Source organism: Eublepharis macularius, chromosome 6 (genome assembly GCF_028583425.1).
Source record: "Eublepharis macularius isolate TG4126 chromosome 6, MPM_Emac_v1.0, whole genome shotgun sequence".
Lineage (NCBI taxonomy): Eukaryota > Metazoa > Chordata > Lepidosauria > Squamata > Eublepharidae > Eublepharis > Eublepharis macularius.
The window spans coordinates 6,974,586-6,994,748 of record NC_072795.1 but is presented as its reverse complement, the minus strand read 5'-3'; the positions used below and the strand labels follow the sequence as shown (position 1 = coordinate 6,994,748).

General features: G+C 48.6%; 1 protein-coding gene across 2 annotated transcripts in view; it reads right to left on the bottom strand.

Annotated features, from left to right (window-relative positions):
- DIS3L2 (DIS3 like 3'-5' exoribonuclease 2) overlaps positions 1-20,163 on the bottom strand; it is a 312,241-nt gene that overhangs the window by 41,659 nt on the left and 250,419 nt on the right. For both annotated transcript variants that reach the window (XM_054983630.1, XM_054983631.1), the window contains one exon: positions 20,058-20,137. In XM_054983630.1, the coding sequence (XP_054839605.1) occupies positions 20,058-20,137 (80 nt within the window). The remainder of the gene's footprint in view (positions 1-20,057; positions 20,138-20,163) is intronic.

Here is a 20,163-nt window from a genome sequence, read left to right as displayed (position 1 = left end):
CAGAACCGGAAGGGTTCCAGCTCCATGAGGGAACGTAATTCCTGTCCCTCGCACTCCAAAGCTGAGTGTTCTAGCTTCTTTCCCTGCTTTCCCAATGACAGCCTTTCCCCATTGCTTCGCAGAGGTATCGATCTAGGGAGTTCAAGGTGTAAAGCACGGCTCTCTCTCCTCCCTCCTTTTATCCTAGTCGCAGCAAGCTGGTTAAGGCTGAAAGACTGGGTCTGAGGTCCCCCGAGAGTTTCACAGCAGTGGCGATCACAACCTGAGTTTCTCTCCAGTTAGCTTAATCAGACCCTAAAACGGAAGTTGCACGTTCATGCGGCCTCAATTTGTCTTGGGGCCATTCTAGGAAGGGAGAGCGAGCTCAACCATTCAGCTTTCACTGCGTTTCACTATTTGTAACCAATTTCCTTCTCTGCTACTAGCAGTTTTGAAGGAGAAAAGATGCATCCTTGTAAAACACGTCTTGTTTTCTTCTAAAACATTAGCAACGAAGCAGGGGCCCGTGTTTCAATCTTTTTTTTTTTAAAAAAGAGTGGAGAATGAAGGGTTAAACCTCCTTGCCTTCTCGTAAATGGCCCCCTCCCAGGCAAAGTGAGAAGGTAGGAACCTGCAGTGCAGTGTAATGGTTAGAGTGCCAAACGAGGATCTGGGAGACCCAAGTTTGATTTTCTGCTCTGTCATGAAGCTCACTGGGTGACCTTGAGCTAGTCACACGCTATCCGCCTAACCTCCCTCACAGGGTTGCTGTGAGGAAAAAACAGTGGAGAAGAGAATGACGTAAGCGGCTTTGGGTCACCATTGGGAAGAAAGGCAGGGCATAAATGAAGTAAAAAAATAAATAAATTTGCAGCTTGAGGATGGAGTTAGGCTTAGTCTGACCTTCTCTGCACCAAAGGCATTCACACGATTGAAAGGAGCAATGTGTCTTTTTCACTTGCATAGTGCAAGGAAAAGCAAAATCTGTAGAGGAGGGCACAATTCTCACAGCATTAAAGGTTGGGGAGGTGCATGTGTTTTCCCCGGTCACTGTGATTTTCTTAATTACGGCTCCTTCCTTTTGCTCTGTTAACTTCCCTGGAACAAAGAAAACAGGATGGAACTGAGAAGGAAACATCCATGGGACAAAATACCAGGGACAGCGGGGACAACTGAACTTGTGCAAATGGGCCCCGACTTGGCGCCCCCAGCCCTCGGTTTGTCCACAAAGCAAAGAGCCAATCCTGGCTGTTCTCCGCTTCATTAGAGCACGAAGTGCTTTAGAAGAACCCGGGAGGGAACCACCAGTCACAGCCTAACCTACCTCGCAGTGGTGTTGTGAGGATAAAATAGAGAAAATGGCTGCTTTGGAGGGGGGACTCTATGGCGTTATACCCCAATGAGGCCCCTCCCTAACCCAAACCCCACCCTCTCCAGGCTCCACTCCCCAAATTTCCAAGAATTTCCCAACCCAGACTTAGAATCATAGAATCATAGAGTTGGAAGGGGTCATACAGACCATCTAGTCCAACCCCCTGCCCAGTGCAGGATCAGCCTAAAGCATCTCTGACAAGTCAACTCTATCTAGAGACAAGAGACAAGTCAACTCTATCTAGAGCACGTGGGAGTGCGCATCGCCTCCAGCACTGTGTCCCCACACCTTCCTTTTCCCCACCTGCCAGGTGAGAGATAGCTGGGGGCAGAGGCTGGGGGATCTCCCACCCCCACCCCCACCCCCACCAGGGGAATGGCAAGCCTACTTGGCAGCAAACAAGCCGAGACCGGCTTAGTTTTAACAATGCAATGATCCCGTAGGCCGGGATTCAGAACATTGCTATTCCTCCAGGCCAGATTGGCTGGGGATCCCGACAGTGTTTTGCCATCCTCTGGGCACAAAGCAAGGGTCACTGGGGGGAGGGTAGCTGTGAATTCCCTGCATTGTGCAGGGGGTTGGACTAGATGACCCTTGGAGTCCCTTGCAGCTCTGTGTTTCTATGTTTCATGACATTCATCTGCTTTGGGACAGCAAAGAGAATTACGGCCGGCCTTGTCCATAGGACGTCTAACATCCTGAGGGAGATGAGGCCAAGGGGGCCAGGCCCCGGTCCAATTTAACTGGCACTTGTCATATTGCCATTCGAACAGCAACTGCCAGTTAAACAAGGAGCAGAAATGTGTGTTTGTGTCTGTGTGTGTGTGTGGGGGGGCATTTCTTCTATCAGCACTGCTGCCCCAAAGCAGCCTTTTCCAAGTCCATAGCTACGCCTCTCGTTCTAGGGTGGCTTCCAGAGAAGACTCATTGCCTGGCCCTTCTTGAGAAATGGCAGCTTTCTGCATTTGAAACAGAGCTGAGTGTCAGTCTTTGCAGTAAAATATTTAACAACTGCTCCGCGTAATCAGTTTTGCTGATCTTGCCGTTTCACTGTCAAAGCTTGACACAAAGAGCTTGGAAGGCCTCATGTCTCGGTTTGGCTGATGCTCTTCAAACGTCTGCAAAAGCAGGGGGGGGGGGGGAGAAAATCCCCAGGCGAGGCTGCTTCCACCCGGGTCAGTGTGCCATGTGCCATTCGCAGGGGTTTTGCAAGAGGCGGCTTTCAAACGCGCTGGCAGCTTCTATCCCCAAGAAGCAATCCACTTGTTCAGGTCTGGTCAGAGCGTCTTCCTGAAATGGAAAGCTAAAGGGGTCACGGAAGCTTTGTGGCTAGAATGTTTTAACTCGACACATTTTAACTATGTTTTATAGCTGTGCCTGTTTAATGTTGTAAGCCAGCCTGGGCGGTGTGGAAAGGCGGGATATAAATATTTCAAATTTTAAAAAAGGTGGCTAAAGATGGAACTTGGCAAGGCTTTGAGAAGTTAGATTTGGGGAAATTTATCTCCCGCCCTCTCACAGTGCTACGACTCAGCAACACCCCATGAAACTCACCGGCGGTATATCCAAAACAGACAAAAATGTTCCTTTAGACAACTTGTGGAATTCACTGCTACTAAGATAGCTCTGTAAAAGGGAGGAGCTAATTTACGGGCGAGGTGGGGAGGTGGCATGGTGTAGCCCGATTTTGTCAGAGCTCGGAAGCTAAGCAGGGTCAACTCTGATCAGAAATTGGATGGGAGACCACCAGCAAAGACCGGGGTTGCTCTGCAGAGGCAGGCAATGGCAAACCACCTCTGCTTCTCACTTGCCTTGAAGGCCCTTTGCTGGGGTCACAATAAGTGATTTGACTGCACATATGTAGGTTATTCTTGGGAGGACAGGCCACAGTATATAAATAGAACCTCCTCCCTCAGAAGCAGTATATCTCTGACTTTCACTTGCTGGGGAAGGCAAACCGCAGAGGGCTCTTGCCTTCAGGCCCATCACGGAGACTTCTCCGAAGCATCTAGCCACTGTGGCAAGCAGTGCGCTGGACTACACTGGACCCTTCGTTTGATCTTGCAGAACTCTTCCTATGTAACGCCTAACCATGGGTAGAGAAAAAAGCCATGCTTAAGTATTATGTCTGGAACAGAGCCATTCTTTAATGACTCAAAATATGTAGATCCAGACCACTAAGGAAGTTGCACAGAGCAACGATTCTGAGAGTAAGCTGAACAGAAACTCAAAAGGAGAGAACGGTTGCAAACGGACATCCTGAAGATTGTTGTCTTTCTCATCAAGGCCTGGGCAGGTCTTTCCTGGAGGGGCAGCATCCCTGGAAGATGACCCCGTGAAAAGAAGTGCCTCCGGTGGGGAGGTACCCAAGTTTACATGAGCATCCCTAAAAGGATTCTGGAGTGTTGCATCGACCACAGCAAAGCTCAGCTGTCTGGCTGGAACTCTTCCTTACGAACAAGCAGTTCCTCAAAGCTCCGATCGTTGCCTTCCTGGACTCTGACTCAAGGGAAGAATGCCAAGACTTTCTTGTCCCCAACCCTAGCAGAATTATTCAATCTAAGCTGAATTTTCTTCATCCTCTGTGATGATGCCTATCTGCGAATGTATGCATAGTCTGTTTTGTAAGCTGAAGGAGACCCTTCTGTTGGGAAGAGCTGTGTCTGCCCCTTCTAGAGAGAGGGGCCAACCCTTGGCCCATCCTAGGTGACAGACTGCTGGCTTCTGGCCATAATTTCTCTGGATGGCACAGATGCCTTCCCATTTGGGTTGCTCCTTCAGCCATCAGTCCCCAAGGAAGAGACGTGGACAGCACTATGCCCAGATCTCTCCAGCCCCAAAGGGACCTCAGCAGTTATTGGCTAGTGGATGGGTGCCAGAGAGCCACTGGCTGGAACCGCTGGCTTCACAAAATCTCAAAAAGCACAGGAAGCAGGTTTTCAGCTCAGAGACAACTTTTTCTCCTAAAATCTTACAAAAGGTTTCTCAGTTGCACATTAAAAACAAAAGACTTTTTGCCTGGTAGGTGCAGCGCCTAGAAAAACCAGTGAAGGAAAGCAAGAGACTTAAAAAACAAACCCACAGTCACAACTCTGCAACTGTGCCTGCTTAGAATCTCTTACTAGCCTGCATGGCTTATTTACTTATTTACTTCATTTACATCATTCTACTCTCTTCATTTTATCCTCCCAACAACCTTATGAGGTAGGTTAGGCTGACTGTGTGTGACTGGCCCAAAGTCACCCAGCAGGCTTCCATGGCAAAGCAGGGATTCGAACCTGGGTCTCCCAGATCCAGTTCGACTTTCTAACCACTACACAAAACTGGCTTAGAAAGCAGGTTCTGAATGATCAATAGTGCAGAGCGATGCTCCCATTCCAATGCTGGTGGAAGCGCACTGGTTTCTGCACATGTTCCTGGCCAAATTTATTCCACAGCCAGCACCACGCGATGATTCAGCGGGCTCCAGTTCTCTGACGCCAACAGGGAGCTCCCCTAGAGCGATGGTAGAGCTCAAGCTCTGCAAATTGAATCCTCCAGCTTCAGTCTTTGGCATCTCCAGTGGAAAAGCCTCTTTGGTTGGAGGTCTAGGAGCGCACTAGAGGCTTTCCTCCACCACTGGCATCAGAGGCAGCAGAACTCCACCCCCCCCCCATCAGCTGGAAAATGGCGGGCAGGCTGGTGAGCTCCGAGACGCCCGTAAAAGTTGGCTGTTGCAGGGCCCGTTTCCTCTCCCACCACTGGGGGGATCTTTTTTAAAATTGGCAACTATCTTATCGATATAACATTATATCAATATATGTATCAGGCTCTCTGAATTCTCAATTCCATTTTTTTTTGTCTAGAGGAGAGTCTAGCTCCTTCTGTTGAGGAGATATGCCTTTTCCTTTATATCTCTACAACAAAAAGGGCAACAGACATTTTTTTTAAAAAAAATGAAAGCTGTGAATCCAGAGAACCTGATTTGCATACTGCTATATCGCTATAACACTACTCAACTGCCAATTAAAGCAAAAGGCAAAAAATCCCACTGGTAGCAGAGAGAGGAAACGACCAATGCGGCAGCCAAGTGACATAGAAGTTCAGGGTCCTGCCCACCGTTTTTTAGCTGCTTATGAAGCTGGTAGCAGGGAGAAGCCTCTAGTGGAGTCACCAGAATGGTAAAGCTGGAGCTAACTTCTTCTCTTTCCCTGCTGCCTCGGAGTTGGGGGTGACAAAAAGAACGGCCCTGGATTTTTTACACCCCTCCCCAAATCCTGAACTGGTAACAACACTTCCAAAAATATCAGGGTAATAAACAGATAATAGAGAAGACTCGAAACGACTACTGATGAAGGTTAAAGGAGAAAGCGCCAAAGCAGGATTACAGCTGAACATGAAGAAGACAAAAGTGATGACTACTTGAGGAGTTACACCATTTCAAAGTTGACAATGAGGAAGTTGAAATTGTCCAAGATTTTCTATTCCTTGGCTCAATCATCAACCAACAGGGAGACTGCAATGAAGAAATCAGAAGAAGATTGAGACTTGGAAGAGCAGCTGTGAGGGAGCTAGAGAAGATCCTTAAAGATAAAGATGTCTCTCTGGGAACCAAGATCAAGATAATCCAAACTATGGTATTCCCCATTGCCATGTATGGATGTGAAAGCTGGACAGTGAAGAAAGCTGACAGGAAGAAAATGGATTCATTTGAAATGTGGTGCTGGAGGAGAGTTTTGTGGATACCATGGACAGCCAAAAAGACAAAGTACTAGATCAAATCAAGCCTGAATTCTCCCTAGAAGCTACAATGACAAAACTGAGGTTATCGTACTTTGGTCACATTATGAGAAGACAAGATTCTCTGGAAAAGTAGAAGGCAGTAGGAAAAGAGGAAGACCTAAAACGAGATGGCTTGACTCAATAAAAGAAGCCACGTCCTCCAGTTTGCAGGATCTGAGCAAGTCTGTTAATGACAGGACACTTTGGAGGTCTTTCATTCATAGGGCCACCATGGGTCGGAGGCGACTTGACGGCACGTAACACACACAACAAACACAGTGCCCTACCCAAAATCCAAATCCAAAATTCTTACGATTTTTTGAAGAGCACACCTCTAATCTGTTCCACTGTGGAACAACTCTTTAGGAAATTTCTCCTAATATTCAGCTGATTTCTACCCATCAGTTCTAGTCCTTCTAGAAGCCAGAGAGAACTGCTCTGCTTCATCTTCTATGTGGCAGACCTTCCAATATTGGAAGACAGTCATCATGTACCCCCTTAGACTTGTCTTCCGCAGGCTAACCACGCACAGCTTTTTCAATATAGTTTGGTTTCCAGAGCCCTCACTACCCTGGTTGCCCTCCATACCCTAGTCTGCCGACATCTTTCTTAAAATGTGTTACCCAGAACTGGACCCAGGACCCAGATGAGGCTTGACCAGCACCGAACAGAGTGGAGGTATTATTCCCTGCGAACTGGACACGAAGCTCCTGCTAACGCAGTCCTCAAACGGTAATAATTATTTAAACAACGTAATAATAAGGATCCCTAAGACATCTCTTCCCGGAAAGGACAGTGGGTTCAATTGCAAAGAAAACTCCATCCCGAGTAAGTGGTTTGCAGTGGCACACACAAAGACGCACCTTGCAAGCCTAGCACGCAAAGAAGTTGTTTGCAAGCATCAGTGCAAAGATCTGGCACTCCAGAATTAGGGCCAGAGAGCTCTGGAGGGAAGAGCACAATAAACTGCAGCCTCCTTGGAGCATCCAGTCCTTGTAGGAAGCGCTTCTTTTGAGCCGGCACAAACAAAGCCGTAACTGGCAAAGACCAGACCTGCCGCTCCTCCGGAGCACACTTTAAAAAATGATACCCCGTCAGAATGCAAAACCCAATTTCCTCATTCCACGCCCAGATGGCAGCTGTCTAATGAATATCGGGCACAGCACGCGGTGCACAGCGGGGCGTTTATGTGACCCCCTTCTGGAGCGCGAAGCCTGTTCGGTTTTCTACAAAGCTGTCGCGCTTCTCTGAGCCGCAGGAGCAGAAGATGACTAATTATGTTCTCCAGTTATTAAATGGTTCCTTGCTGGCCAATTTAGCAGCTAATCTTTGTGAAATTCTGGGACGGTCCCTCTGCAGCCCCATTGGCATGGAGCAGTCAAGTCTAGCTATTGAGTCAAGATTTGCAAAAATAGCTACGGTGTTATTTCTAAACAGCAGCCCCACACCCTGGTTTGTCTGAATGAGGCCTACGTATGGGCACATACAGACACAAAATGGCACAGCCCTTCAGCCGTTCAAGTAACAATGGCTCAGGGAGGCGATGCCCACCCCAGATTCCAGGCAGCGCGTCTTCTCTTTTCATTTACCATACAGATGTCTGAAGAAGGGAAGACTCTCGAAGACCTTGTTGGTCTCTAAGGTGCCACTGGACTCAAATCCTGCTGTTCGTACACCCATGTCTTGGAAGCGGCTGCGACCTCTGTGTTAGGCTGCCAGAGATCTGAGGTTGGCCACTCCAGCTTGGGAAATTCCTGGAGATTTGGAGGTGTGAAGCCGGGGAGGGATTTCAACTCGGTTCTAAAGGATACCGTACAGTCTGCCCTCCGAAGCTGTCATTTTCTCCAGGGAAACAGATCCTGGACCATTTCGCCTGTTCCAGACCATATACTTCAAACAGCCTCCTAAATCTCAAATTAGCATCTATTCCTATTTCACGCTCAACGTCTGTTGACGTGATTTATCTGCATTTCAGTAAAGCTTTTGATAAGGTCCCCCATGACATTCTGATGGGCAAACTGGAAGACTGTGGAGTAGACTATAGGACAGTTCGGTGGATAGGGAACTGGTTGGAGGACCGCACTCAAAGAGTGGTGGTCAACGGCGTTTCATCAGATTGGAGGGAGGTGTTCAGTCGGCTTGGTTTTGGGCCTGGTACTCTTCAATATTCTTATCAATGATCTGGATGAAGGAGTGGAAGGACTGCTCATTAAATTTGCTGATGATACCAAATTGGGAGGAGTAGCAAACACCCAAGAAGATAGAATTAAAATTCAACAAGACCTGAATGCTCTGGAGAAGTGGGCAGCTGTGAATAGGATGCAATTCAACAAAGACAAGCGCACAGTATTACATCTGGGCCACAAAAATGGGAAGCACAAATACTGGATGGGGGATACACTTCTGGGCAGTAGTATATGTGAAAGGGATCTTGGGGTAAGAGTGGACTGTAAACTGAATATGAGCAGTCAGTGTGATGTGGTAGCAAAAAAGGCCAATCCTGGGTTGTATCAAAGGGGCCATAGCATCGAAATCACAGGAGGTCATAGCCCCTCTCTATACTGTCTTGGTCAGGCCACACCTGGAGTATTCTATAGCCTTCCTCATGGCTGGGGGCAGGGCACAATTATATGCTGAGATTCACAGTCATCTTCTACTCTAATGCAGGGGTGGAAGGTAGGGTTGCCTGGTCCCTCTATTCTCTCAGCAGGAGGATAGGGGCCTGGAACTTACCCTTGCGCCTTCCGGTGGCGGCATGATGACGTCACTTACAGAAGTGACGTCGCACCAGCTGCAGGAGAGCTCCCGCGCTCCGATTTGGCCGGTTTGGGGTCAAATCGGAGCACAGGGATGCTCCCGCGGCCAGCGCGAGGGGTGGGAGTGTGCGCATGGCGCGCGCTCCTGAGGTGTGTGCCAGTGTCGGGCACACTCTGGGAGTTTGCCCCCTCCCGCCGATCACTCAGGGATTGGTGGATAAGGGGGCAAATCCCCGGGAGTTTGCCCGCCACCAGCAGGCACCAGGTAACCCTACTGGAAGGGCACTTGGGAGGGACTGGTCAATCTCCGGGCAATTAAAAACTGTTCTTTCCCCCTCCTCCAGCATTGCTGTCAGCAGCTTCTCCCCTTTCTCTTTCATGCAAAGAAACATCAAGTCTATCCTCTTCTGCTCTCATACTTCTGCTTTACGTAGGGCCAATAATACAAACAATGGACCACGGTGTGATATTTCCAACAACACAACGTCTCAGGGCAGCAAATCCCATAAGTTCGTTCTGCCTTGTCCGTGTGCATCCTGGAAAGCATCAGCTGCCAAATTCTGATCATCTCAGTTTTGTTTTGAAAAATCCAGGTCTCCAGCCCACATGAGCGCTAAAGCGGTAACAAAGCAGGGTGTCTGAAGAAGGGAGCTCTGAATCTCGGAAGCTCATACCCTGAAAATCTTGCTGGGCTCTAAGGGGGCCACTGGACTCAAATCCTGCTGTTCTACTGCAAACCGGCACGGATACCCACCTAAAAGCAGAGTGAAATGTCAGAATTGAAAGGAGGGCTGAGCAGAGGGATTCTAGAGGCGAGGAGATGCAAGTGTTCAGCGTTACACCACCTTCTGACCTGTCTCCAAATTCCTAGCAGAAGCGGAGTAAATTGTGCCAATAAGCCAAAATATACCCGTTGCTTAATTGACACAACCCATTCGGGCCACAGAATTGGGAATATCTGGGTGCAGGTATCAGGAACATTTTCCGTCCTAAAGGAACACCTACGATAAGTCTGGGTGGGTGATGGGGAAGTCCAGTGGGGTGTGCGGTGATGGTGGTGGGGAGGCAGGATAAATATCAATGACTTTCCTTGGGAGAAGTGCTACAAGCTGGTGGGGGAGGTGCAGGAACATGAGACGCTCCAACAAGCACATTTTTGATACTCCGAAAGCATTTCAGCTTGGGGGGGGGGCTCCTCTTGTGGGCTTTTGGCAGTCCTAGGCCATGAATCCTGGCTGTCCATTTGTGGTGCAAAGGGATGCTTAAGCGGAGTCGATCAGTCATCCGTGCAACAAAGCCCTTTGTTCTCCAGGCTGAGCAGCGGGGAAGCAGGCAGCATTCCAGAGGTGTGCATTATGTCAAAGTCTTGAGCTGTTCCTTCACATTCCCTCAGAGGGTGAGCCAAGCAGCTCGCTGGTGGCCGGATCCTGGCTCTCTTTTGGGGGAGGCTCCGCCCCCCCCCCCCCAACCCATGCCTGTCAGACGAAATGGACCACTTTGAAGAGGGCTGCCAGTTCGTCTGGCACAGCGGACTGTGACAGGCAGATGGAGGCAAACAAGTCACCGAAACGAAGTCAGGCCAGGTGGGTCAACAGCCATAGAGGTGGGGAGAAGGAGGTCTTCTGTGATAACTGCCTCCTACTGTTATTTCCAGCCCATAATACCACTGCAGAGTTTTTGCAAGACGAACAGTTAACACCTACTTTTTATTTTTTAAAAAGTGCATATTTAATGATGTTGAATGTGCTTGAATGAGAAAAACTCTTAGATGGGGGAGGGATCCAGAGGAGTTAGCCGTGTTAGTCTGTTGCTGCAAAATAACAGAGTCCAGTAGCACCTTTAAGACTAACACATTTTATTGTAGCATAAGCTTTCGAGAAAAACAGAAGAAAGCTGTGTTTCTCAAAAACTTATCTACAATAAAAGTTGATAGTCTTAAAGGTGCTACTGGGCTCTTTACTACTTAGATGGGGGGCGCACTTTCTTCTCTCATGGCGCTTTGACCTTTTCAAGCGCTGCTTTCTGGAAGCGTGTGACAGTGCAAACCAAGCACCTCTTTGTGCAAACTGTGCCGTAGTGAAAATTCTAGAGTCAGCTTGGAAACCTGGTTGTATTCTTTTCCAGTAAAATCCCTTCCAAATTTCTGTCCCTTCTTTTTGGAGAAAAGTTTGAGAAAGGCAGAGAATTGCTCTGCAGACTCCGGGGGCCACTTTTTGTGACATTAGAAAATTACATCTTAGGGCAAATTCTTCAGTATCTCAAAGCGTCTTCAACACACGAGCAAACTTTAAAGGTTTAGGACAGGGCTCTGTAATGGTTGGGCAAAGGCCAAAGAACAATGTCAAGTCTCCTTGATGTGGTTCAGTAGTCCCCCACAATGGCAAAAATGGGCTTGGGGAGGGTTGGAGGCAATTCAACACACCCCACAAACCCAACTTAGGCAGTCAGTCTTCCAAGTCAGTTACTGTGATGTTGCATTCAGGAAATAACAACAACAATAACAACAACAATTGTGTTTAACCACTCTTCTAGACAGTGCCCCACTTAGAGCACTGGACAAAGTCAGTGTAATTATTATCCCTACAACACAGCTGGGGAGCTAAGGCTGAGACAAGCAGCTTAGCCAAGGCCACCTGCTGAGCTCATGGCAGTAGTGGGATTCGAACAAGCGGAGTGCTGATTCACAGCCCAACCACTATGCTTGAGCAGCTCTCTGTAATAATAACTGCACTTATACCTTGCTCTTCTAGACAGGTTAGTGCCCCACTCAGAGCAGTGAACAAGGTCAATGTTGTTATTATCCCTACAATGCATACAGGGAACTGGGCTGAGAGGAGGGGCTTACCCAAGGCCACTTATGGAGCTCATGGCAGTGGTGGGATTCAAACCAGCAGACTGCTGATTCACAGCCCAGCCACTTAACCACTATGCTACACCAGCTCCCAAGTCTCACCCTAAATTTAGGGCCATCTCAGGCTGAAACAGGTGGGTCAAAGATCATCAGTCTCCTTCTTTCTGTAAAATGCAAACTACAGACTTCTGCAGCCTCAATTTGCCTTGGGGCGTGCAGGGAATGGAGATGATTAACCCTTCAGTAATCCCACTATTTGACACCCCCTCAAAACTGCCCCCCACTATGCTAGTAGCACTTTTAAAGGAGAAAAGAAGGGCCTTTTAAAAACTTAACAGATTTACCTGTTGAAATGTAACTGACAAAGCAGGGTGGAGCCTCTCGAAACTACAAAGCATGGGATTCTTTGTATGAAGACATGAAAATTAAAGCCTTTGAAACTGGCTTACATTTACTACAGGCACATCCTAAGCATGCTAAGTGTATTATAATCTTTAATTCATGCCAACAGCCTTGTGAGATCAGCTGTTAATATGCCCATTTTACAGATTTTATAGACAGGGAACTGACTCTGGAATTGCTTACTGACCCCGAGCAGCATTTTGGTTACTGAAAGAACTGCCCAATCTCCTTGCTTTGGGAATTAGGGGCCTTTGATGTCTAGTCAATTCAGTACAAACATAATTTGCTATTAAATATGGGAATGGAGCAAACAGGGAGTTGCCAGCAGTATCACTACCATAAAATGCAGAGCCAGACCAGCCTAGAACTAAGCCGGCATTCTGACAATAGGGGCCCTCCATCTGCAACAAAGCCCATCGAATGAGAAGGCTGGAAGGGAAGTTGAGAAGAAACCCCTGCTCCAAAGCACCACTAACTCCCCTCCTCTTGCTGGGATATCCCACAAAAAATCGAGACTGCACTGGGTCACATAAGCAAGGAGAAGCAGGGGGCAAACAGCTCCGGGTGACTCAAGCAAGAGAGCCAAGCCACGTTCTGTGGAAGCAGAAAAACACACGCTCATGGAAAACATCTCCCCAACCCTACGTCAGCTGGATTTGGAGTCAGAAGCGAATGTAATGCTCTGATCCAAGATTTTTAAAACGAACGTGCCAGCCTTCACTCCCCATTCCAAGGTGGGATGCTGGTGTTTGCAACACAAAACCCCAGTGCGCTTGGCCCACTGAAGTGCGTGGAGGAGGGAAAAATAAACCTGCAATCAAACTCCAAACCCCAAAATGCCAAAAAGGTCAAGGGAAGAGAGTACGTATCCAAAAAACAAGGCTGCTTTGAAAAGCAATAAATATCCTTTTGCAAAATGAACAGGAATTGCCCTAACGTATAAAATGGATCACTTGTAACACAGAAGGCGGAACACGTTTTGTCACGCTGTTTTCACAAATGGTCCAACATACGACATTTTCAAAACACAACTTGCTCCTATGTCAAAAATATGTGAAAACGGCATCTTTGCTATTTGATGTTTATATATCCAGAGTTTAGCCCTGACCTGGATAGCCCAGGCTAGCCTGACCTCATCAGATCTCAGAAGCTAACCAGGGTCAGTGAATAATTGGATGGGAGACCACCAAAGAAGACCATGATGACTATGCGCAGGCATGCAATGGCAAATCACCTCTCTTAGAGTCATTCTACACGAGACGGCTCAGCACGTGTTCATCAAGTGCAAGGACATGCAATGTTAGCTGGGAAGCGTAGTTTAAAAAGACAGAGCTGGCAGAGATTGCTCCTCAGAGGGTTTGTCAATTTCATCTTTGCCTCCCAGAAGGCTCTGTCAAATTCACCTCTCCAGTCTAAAACTATGTGGGATCGCAACCAGAGGGCAGCCAGGAACAGAAATGGGCTGGAGTTGCCTTCCAGAGCTGGGCTTGGACCTAGAGAGGTTCTAATGGGCTGAAGTTTCCCTTCTGGCATTTCACAGCCCCTTCACACAGCTCCAGTGTCTAGCAAAGCCTTTGCCTTGCCGCCAGATCCGTCTTTTTAAACTACCCTTCCTGGGTAACATTGCATCTCCTGACGTGTTCTTCACGTGTCAGATGTCTCGTGTAGACAGACTTTTAGTCTCTGTGCCTTAAAACCCCCAGCAGGGGTCACCATAAGTCGCCCACATCTTGATGGCCCTTTCCACCACCACCACAGAGAGTTAAAGTATCAGAAATAGAGATAAACTATAAATATGTAGTTGGACCATGCCCAGCCAATATTTACAGACTACACTCCATAACCTAAAACTGCAAATGAAAAAAATCCCAAGAGGTAAAAAAAAAAAAGCATTAACCAAGCTAATTCTGATTACGGCAGAATTGATCAATCCACGGTGTTTTGACAAGTTGCTCACAGAGTTATAACAAGCCACTCAAAGTAATTTTGAAAAACTTGTCTGCCATTACCTAAGAAACAACAAAAACAACAATCAAACCTAATGAGGTTTATACTCAACCAGCATTTTATATCTCCAGGTAAACAAGTTTTGACTATCCATTAAATAGTTTATCAGTCTAATTATTAATAAAAGGATGTATCCTCAGAATGACAAGGAACTAGTAAGAGTGTCGCAAGGCAAAATAAAAGCCTTCGGAAAGCCAGTATATTGCTTATAATAGATTATATAAATCATTATGCTGCAGTCAATAAACTGGCTCTTACTTGTCTGGACAGGCTACACTGCTAATTGCGGGGCTGGGGGGGAGGAACGGGAGAACTGCAAGATAGGAAGTCCCATCAAAACAAGGCCACAGAAACACACACAGCCTTGAGAAACTGCAAATATGTCTCCTCTCATTTGGCTTGGGTAGCCAGCATGACTCTTAATGCACAAGATTCGAGTCCAGCAGCACCTTGAAGAACAACAAGGTTTCCAGGGTATAAGATTTCGAGAGTCAAAGCTCCCTTCTTCAGATACAAGTAGGAGCACCTGTATCTTGTATTTTTAAAACTTCACTTGTATTCCTCCTTTCTCCCCAGTGGGAAACTCAAAGTGGCTTACATCGTTCTCCTCTCCTTCATTTCTTCCTCACAACAAACTCTGTGAAGTAGGTTAGGCTGAGAGTTCGTGACTGGTCCAATGTCATCCAGCGAGTTTCCATGGCGGAGTGCGGAATTGAACTTGGTTCGCCCACATCCTAGTCAGAAGCTTTAGCCGTCGCACCACATTGGCTCGTATCTGACAAAGTACTTGTATCTGATGAAGGGAGCTTGACTCTAGCTTATACACCAGAAACGTTGTTGGTCTTCATGGAACTACTGGACTCAAATGTCCCTCTTCAACTGCAGACCAACACAGCTACCCACCTGAAATTTTCTAGTCATGCCTACAGTCACTGCCGGTGCTAGGGTTTCTGGCGCACATGGCCACCCCCACGTGCACGCACATAGTGCGCGCGCACGCCCCCGGACTGTGTGATGACATCACCATTTGAGGACATCATCACGCAGCAAAGCCGAGCCCACTGGTTGGGGGGGGGGGCTGGGGTGACGTGCGGAGGCTGCCCGTGCTCCGCACACCGCCCTGGCCGCCTGCCGTGCCTGGCCCGCGGCTGCTGCGCCTGGCCGGGGGCGTGTGGTGGCGGCGGTGGCGCGGGGCTGGCCAGCTGCAGCAGCTGCGGGCCAGGCACGCCAGCTCCGTGGTGTGCAGCTCCGCGGTGTGCAGCTCTGCCCTGGCACCCCCTCCGGCACCTCAGCCCCCACGGCGCCCGCCTCACCGCCTCAATGGTGGCGCCGGTCCTGCCTACACTGGAGAGAGGGATATAGATGGACCCAGAGAAGGGTGCCAAGGCCACCAGCCAATAATCATAACAACTGATAAGGTGTCTGAACCTTGCTTTGCAGCATCTAAGCTGGGGCACACTGAGTTCCTGGATAATCTATAAAATGTGTGTGAACTTGGATTCACTGACACAGTATACATCTGTAAACAGAAAGGCACATACGCCTAAGAGAACGGGCAGCAATGTTTAATCAACTAATCAATTTGATTAACTGATTAAAAACACTTTGTTCCTACATCTATTACCTACGTTCAGCACTTTTTTCTGGGAAAAGAGGTGGTGGAACTCAGTGGGTTGCCCTTGGAGAAAAAGGTCACATGGTTGGTTGGCCCTGCCCCCTGATCTCCAAACAGAGGGGAGTGTAGATTGCCCTCCGCGCCGCTCCAGCGGTGCGGAGGGCAATCTAAACTCTCCTCTGTCTGGAGATCAGGGGGTGGGGCCACCGGCCATGTGACCATTTTCAAGAGGTTCCAGAACTCCGTTCCACCGCGTTCCAGCTGAAAAAAAGCCCTGCCTACATTCATTAACAAAAAACAAAGCATTTTTCTTTACCACTAAATGTTGCTCACATGCCAGCTCACGGCCTCACCACTACGTTGTATTGGATTCCTGCGAATGTCTTTGTGAACTTTTATCTATTTACCCTACAGCATTGTTCGTGGAAATGTTCCTGATATTATTGACGGTACTGATCTTACACTGTGTAATCTGCCCTGAGTTTCAGTGAGAAAGGCGGACTATAAATGACATAAAATAAATAAATCTATCTAGCACGTTTTTTTTATTCCACCCCCTCCTCCAAGGAACTTGGGTTCGTATTTCCTTCCCCCTATTTCATTGTCACAACAACCCGCTGAGGTAGGGCAGGATGAGAGATGTTGCCTGACCCAAGGTTCATCCAATTAGCTTCCCTGGCAGAGTGGAGGGATTCGAACCTGGCTCTCTCTGATCCTAGTCTAACACACTAACACTCAGGGATTTTTTTCTGGGAAAAGAGGTGTTGGAACTCTCAAGAGGGAAATGAGGAAGAAACACACGGGATTCTTTGAAATAATATTATTTTCATGCACTATTGCCGAGTATTTTGAAGAGGTGCTGGAACTCCGTTCCACCGCACTCCTGCTGAAAAAAAGCCCTGCTAACACTACATCACACTGGCTCGCCAGCTAAATCAACTAAAACTTGAACAAGTCATCAACAAAGATTTATTTGATCAAGCAACACAGTCTATCTCCCCTCCTCCACACACACACACACACACACACACACAGAGCTCATTTCTAAAGAGGTTTTAGGTTCACCCTGTACTGCAATGCTGCTTATTATGAATACACAGTGTCCTAATGATGATTAATGCAATCCATTAAAAGTTCAATTAATTCTTGGGGGCTCCTCTCTCCCTTGCAGCTGACGACAGCTTGGCTTACAATCCCCAAACTGCCCGATTTGGAATAGATTTGGGTGCAGCTGCCTTGAAATAGTTATGAGGTCACAGATTAGAATGGGCAAAGCCCAAATCTGACACGAATTCAAGGTCACATGAGATCTATGACAGCAAAAGCCAAGTTGTTTGGGAGATGGAGGGCAGGGCCGGATCTAGGGGGGGCAGGGGGGTAGTCTGCCCCCGGCGCCGCCAGGGAGGGGGCGCCGGGAGCAGCTCCCAGCTGCCGGAGTGCGCAGGCGGCAGCATGGGCAGCCGCGCTGCCTTTTGCTTGCCCCGCGGGACAGGGGACGGCCGGCTTGCAGTGCACCCCCTGTCCTGCAGGGCAGGCAAAGGGCAGTGCGGGCGCCCACGCCATTCGCTTGCCCCGCAGGAGAGGGGGCAGCTGGCCGCCCCCTATCCCACGGGGCAGGCGAAAGACAGCGTGGGGGGCTGCAAAGCCGACCGCGCCATTTGCCTGCGGAGAAGCGAATGGCGCGGGCAGCTTCCCAGCCCCACACGCTGCCTCCAGCGCCGGCGCGATGATGTCACCAAAATGACGTCATCACGCCGCGTTGGGAGCACGCGCGCGCTGCGCGCACACACGAGGACCTACAAGCGTTGCCCCCGGCACCAGGCACACTAGATCCGGCCCTGATGGAGGGAGGGGGGAAGGTGTGCAGGGGAAAGAATTCTTTCAGCCACAGAAGTAGTCAAAATCTCATAGGGAGTCAAAACGAGTTGGACGCAAGGCCAGTTCCTTCAGGGAGGGCAAAGTTTCAGAATAATCGGGGCACAATTCACCCAAAATTCAAGCTCTACTTAAATCTCTCCCACTGAAACCAACGGAACCTGAGAATGCGTAAGTTTCGATCCATCAAACTCAAAGCAAATGCCATTGCGATTGCAGCACGGCAAAAAAGGCACCTTTGGTCTCCCCGTGAACGTCCACGTCCACAGACTGGGCTGGATGATGGCCACTAAACTGGAATCGGCCCAGATAAAACAGACTTTGAAATTAGAACCTGGATATTGCTTCGCTCAGGACATTTCCCATCGCATCAATGTCATTAGTTGCGTGTATTTTGGTACGGCTGTTTTGCATTCGGGCTGTTTTGTATTTAGTTGCTTATGATTTGGGGTCAAGGGGACACTGAATTTACCTGACCATGATGGAATCCCGCTCCCCCCTTTGCAGCTCGGTTGCCTTCCTGGGTTCGCCTTTGCTTAGATGGTAGCAGTGGCTAGGAGCCTATATCAGCAGTTCTGGCGTTGCATGAGTGTTTATGTTCCTTTTCTGTGTTGCTTTAGACAGTGAGAGTGTTGTATGTTGAATGCACAGGTGTGTGTATGTGTATAGACACACACAAGCAGGGAACCTGCAAGGACTTGGGGGTGGGGCACTTAACTTCCCCCTCTCCCACTATTTCCTCTTTCCCTTACCTGGCAGCCCCCGTAGCCTCTCTGCTTTTCCTTCTTCTTTCTCCCCTTACCACCCACCAGCCAGTGTTCCTTTATCTGCCCTGACGTGGGCAGCTTTCCCTCCTTTCCCCGATGGCGCCATCATCAGGCTGAGGAATGCTGGCAGCTGCCACTGGGCTGGGCCACGTCCACGTGTGCAGTGCCCACCGCTGGGCCGGGATGGGACCGGTTGTGGGGTGGCTTCCATCATCAGGCACGGCCTAGTTGTGCGGGTAGAAAAAGTCCCCAGTGTTTGCCACTGGGTTCATCCTCAGTGAGTCCTCTTAGAATCAAAGAACTGGAAGGAATCTCTAGGGTCATGTAGTCCAGCCACCTGCACAATGCAGGAAATCCCCTGCTCCTGTGCACACACACATCCAGTAACCCCTGCTTGATGCCCAGAAGATGGCAGAACCCGTCAGGATCCCCAGCCAAACTGGCCTGGGGAAAATTGCGACCTGACCCCAAGGTGGCAATCGGCTTTACCTGGGCATGTAAGAAGGGGCCACGAGAACTCAGCACAACATCTGAGGACATGACAGAGGAAGGGTTTAGAAGCCTCAGTAATATTGTTGCAGTTGCCTAGCAACCTCCAAAAAGGCCCCTGAGAGCATAGTGGGCATTATTTTCTTTAAGCTACTGGTGTTGTTTCTAGAATAATCCCGATTCTTTTTATATTTCATATTTTTCTGCATACCTGGGACTTCCTTCAGGTCTGCAGAGAAATCCTCCCATCTGTCCCTAGCTCCATTTTGCACATCTGTTGAGCCACACCATAAGGCCTGGTTTGGAACTGACATCACACAATTTGTTATATGCCTTACAGTCGTGTTGCAAAATTGCATTTTGATTTCTGTGCGATGAATTTACTGATTGTCTTTGGGATTAGTATCATACCTGGTTCTACCCATCTGAAAAACAGGTAGCTTTCTATAGATGTCTTCCTTAATAACATGGTCATATATCCAGAGGAGATAGCTGTGTTAGTCTGTAGTTGCAAAGAGTCCAGTAGCACCTTTAAGACTAACCAACTTTATTGTAGCATAAACTTTCGAGAATCACAGTTCTCTTCGTCAGATGCATCTGATGGAGAGAGCTGTGGTTCTCGAAAGCTTATGCTACAATAAAGTTGGTTAGTCTAAAAGGTGCTACTGGACAATAACATGAGCTCTCGCTCTCTTTACAGATCTGCCTCAAATCACAGGAAAAGCAGGCACACACATATATGTGCTACCGCTGTGATTTGAGGCAGAGTTTGCAGCTGGGCTCACTTTTGATTTTCTGCGCACTTGCTGTTCTTAGGCCGCAGCTGCACTCTGTCTACTAGGGTGGACTGTGGGGGTCCCTATCATGTTCAGCAAATGTTGTGTAAGTGCATGGAACATAAGTGTGCCACAGCTCCACTCCCTACCTTAGCCTGAACTACTCTGTACAGTTGCTCCCAGGTTCAACAGCCAGACTGAGCTCCACAGAGGGACAGCAAAGAAGTTGGAGAAAGGGAAATCCTTAGTGTCGAACCTCCACCCAAAGCCACAACCTCCCCTAGTGGGAGAGCAATTATGAGCCCCCCACCCTGCACCGGCCACCACCACTGAGTGGGCATAAGAAAGCTGACCTCCCCCTTCCTTTCTTCCCTCCTCCCCCAATTTCGCAGCTCTGCAGGCCTTACTTGTTGCTGTCCCGATACTGATAGACGTAGCAGCTTTGTGGCAGCCCGCTCTCCTTGTCCAAAGTAAACGAGAGTTTCAGCTGCAAAAGGCAGGGGAGGGAAAGAA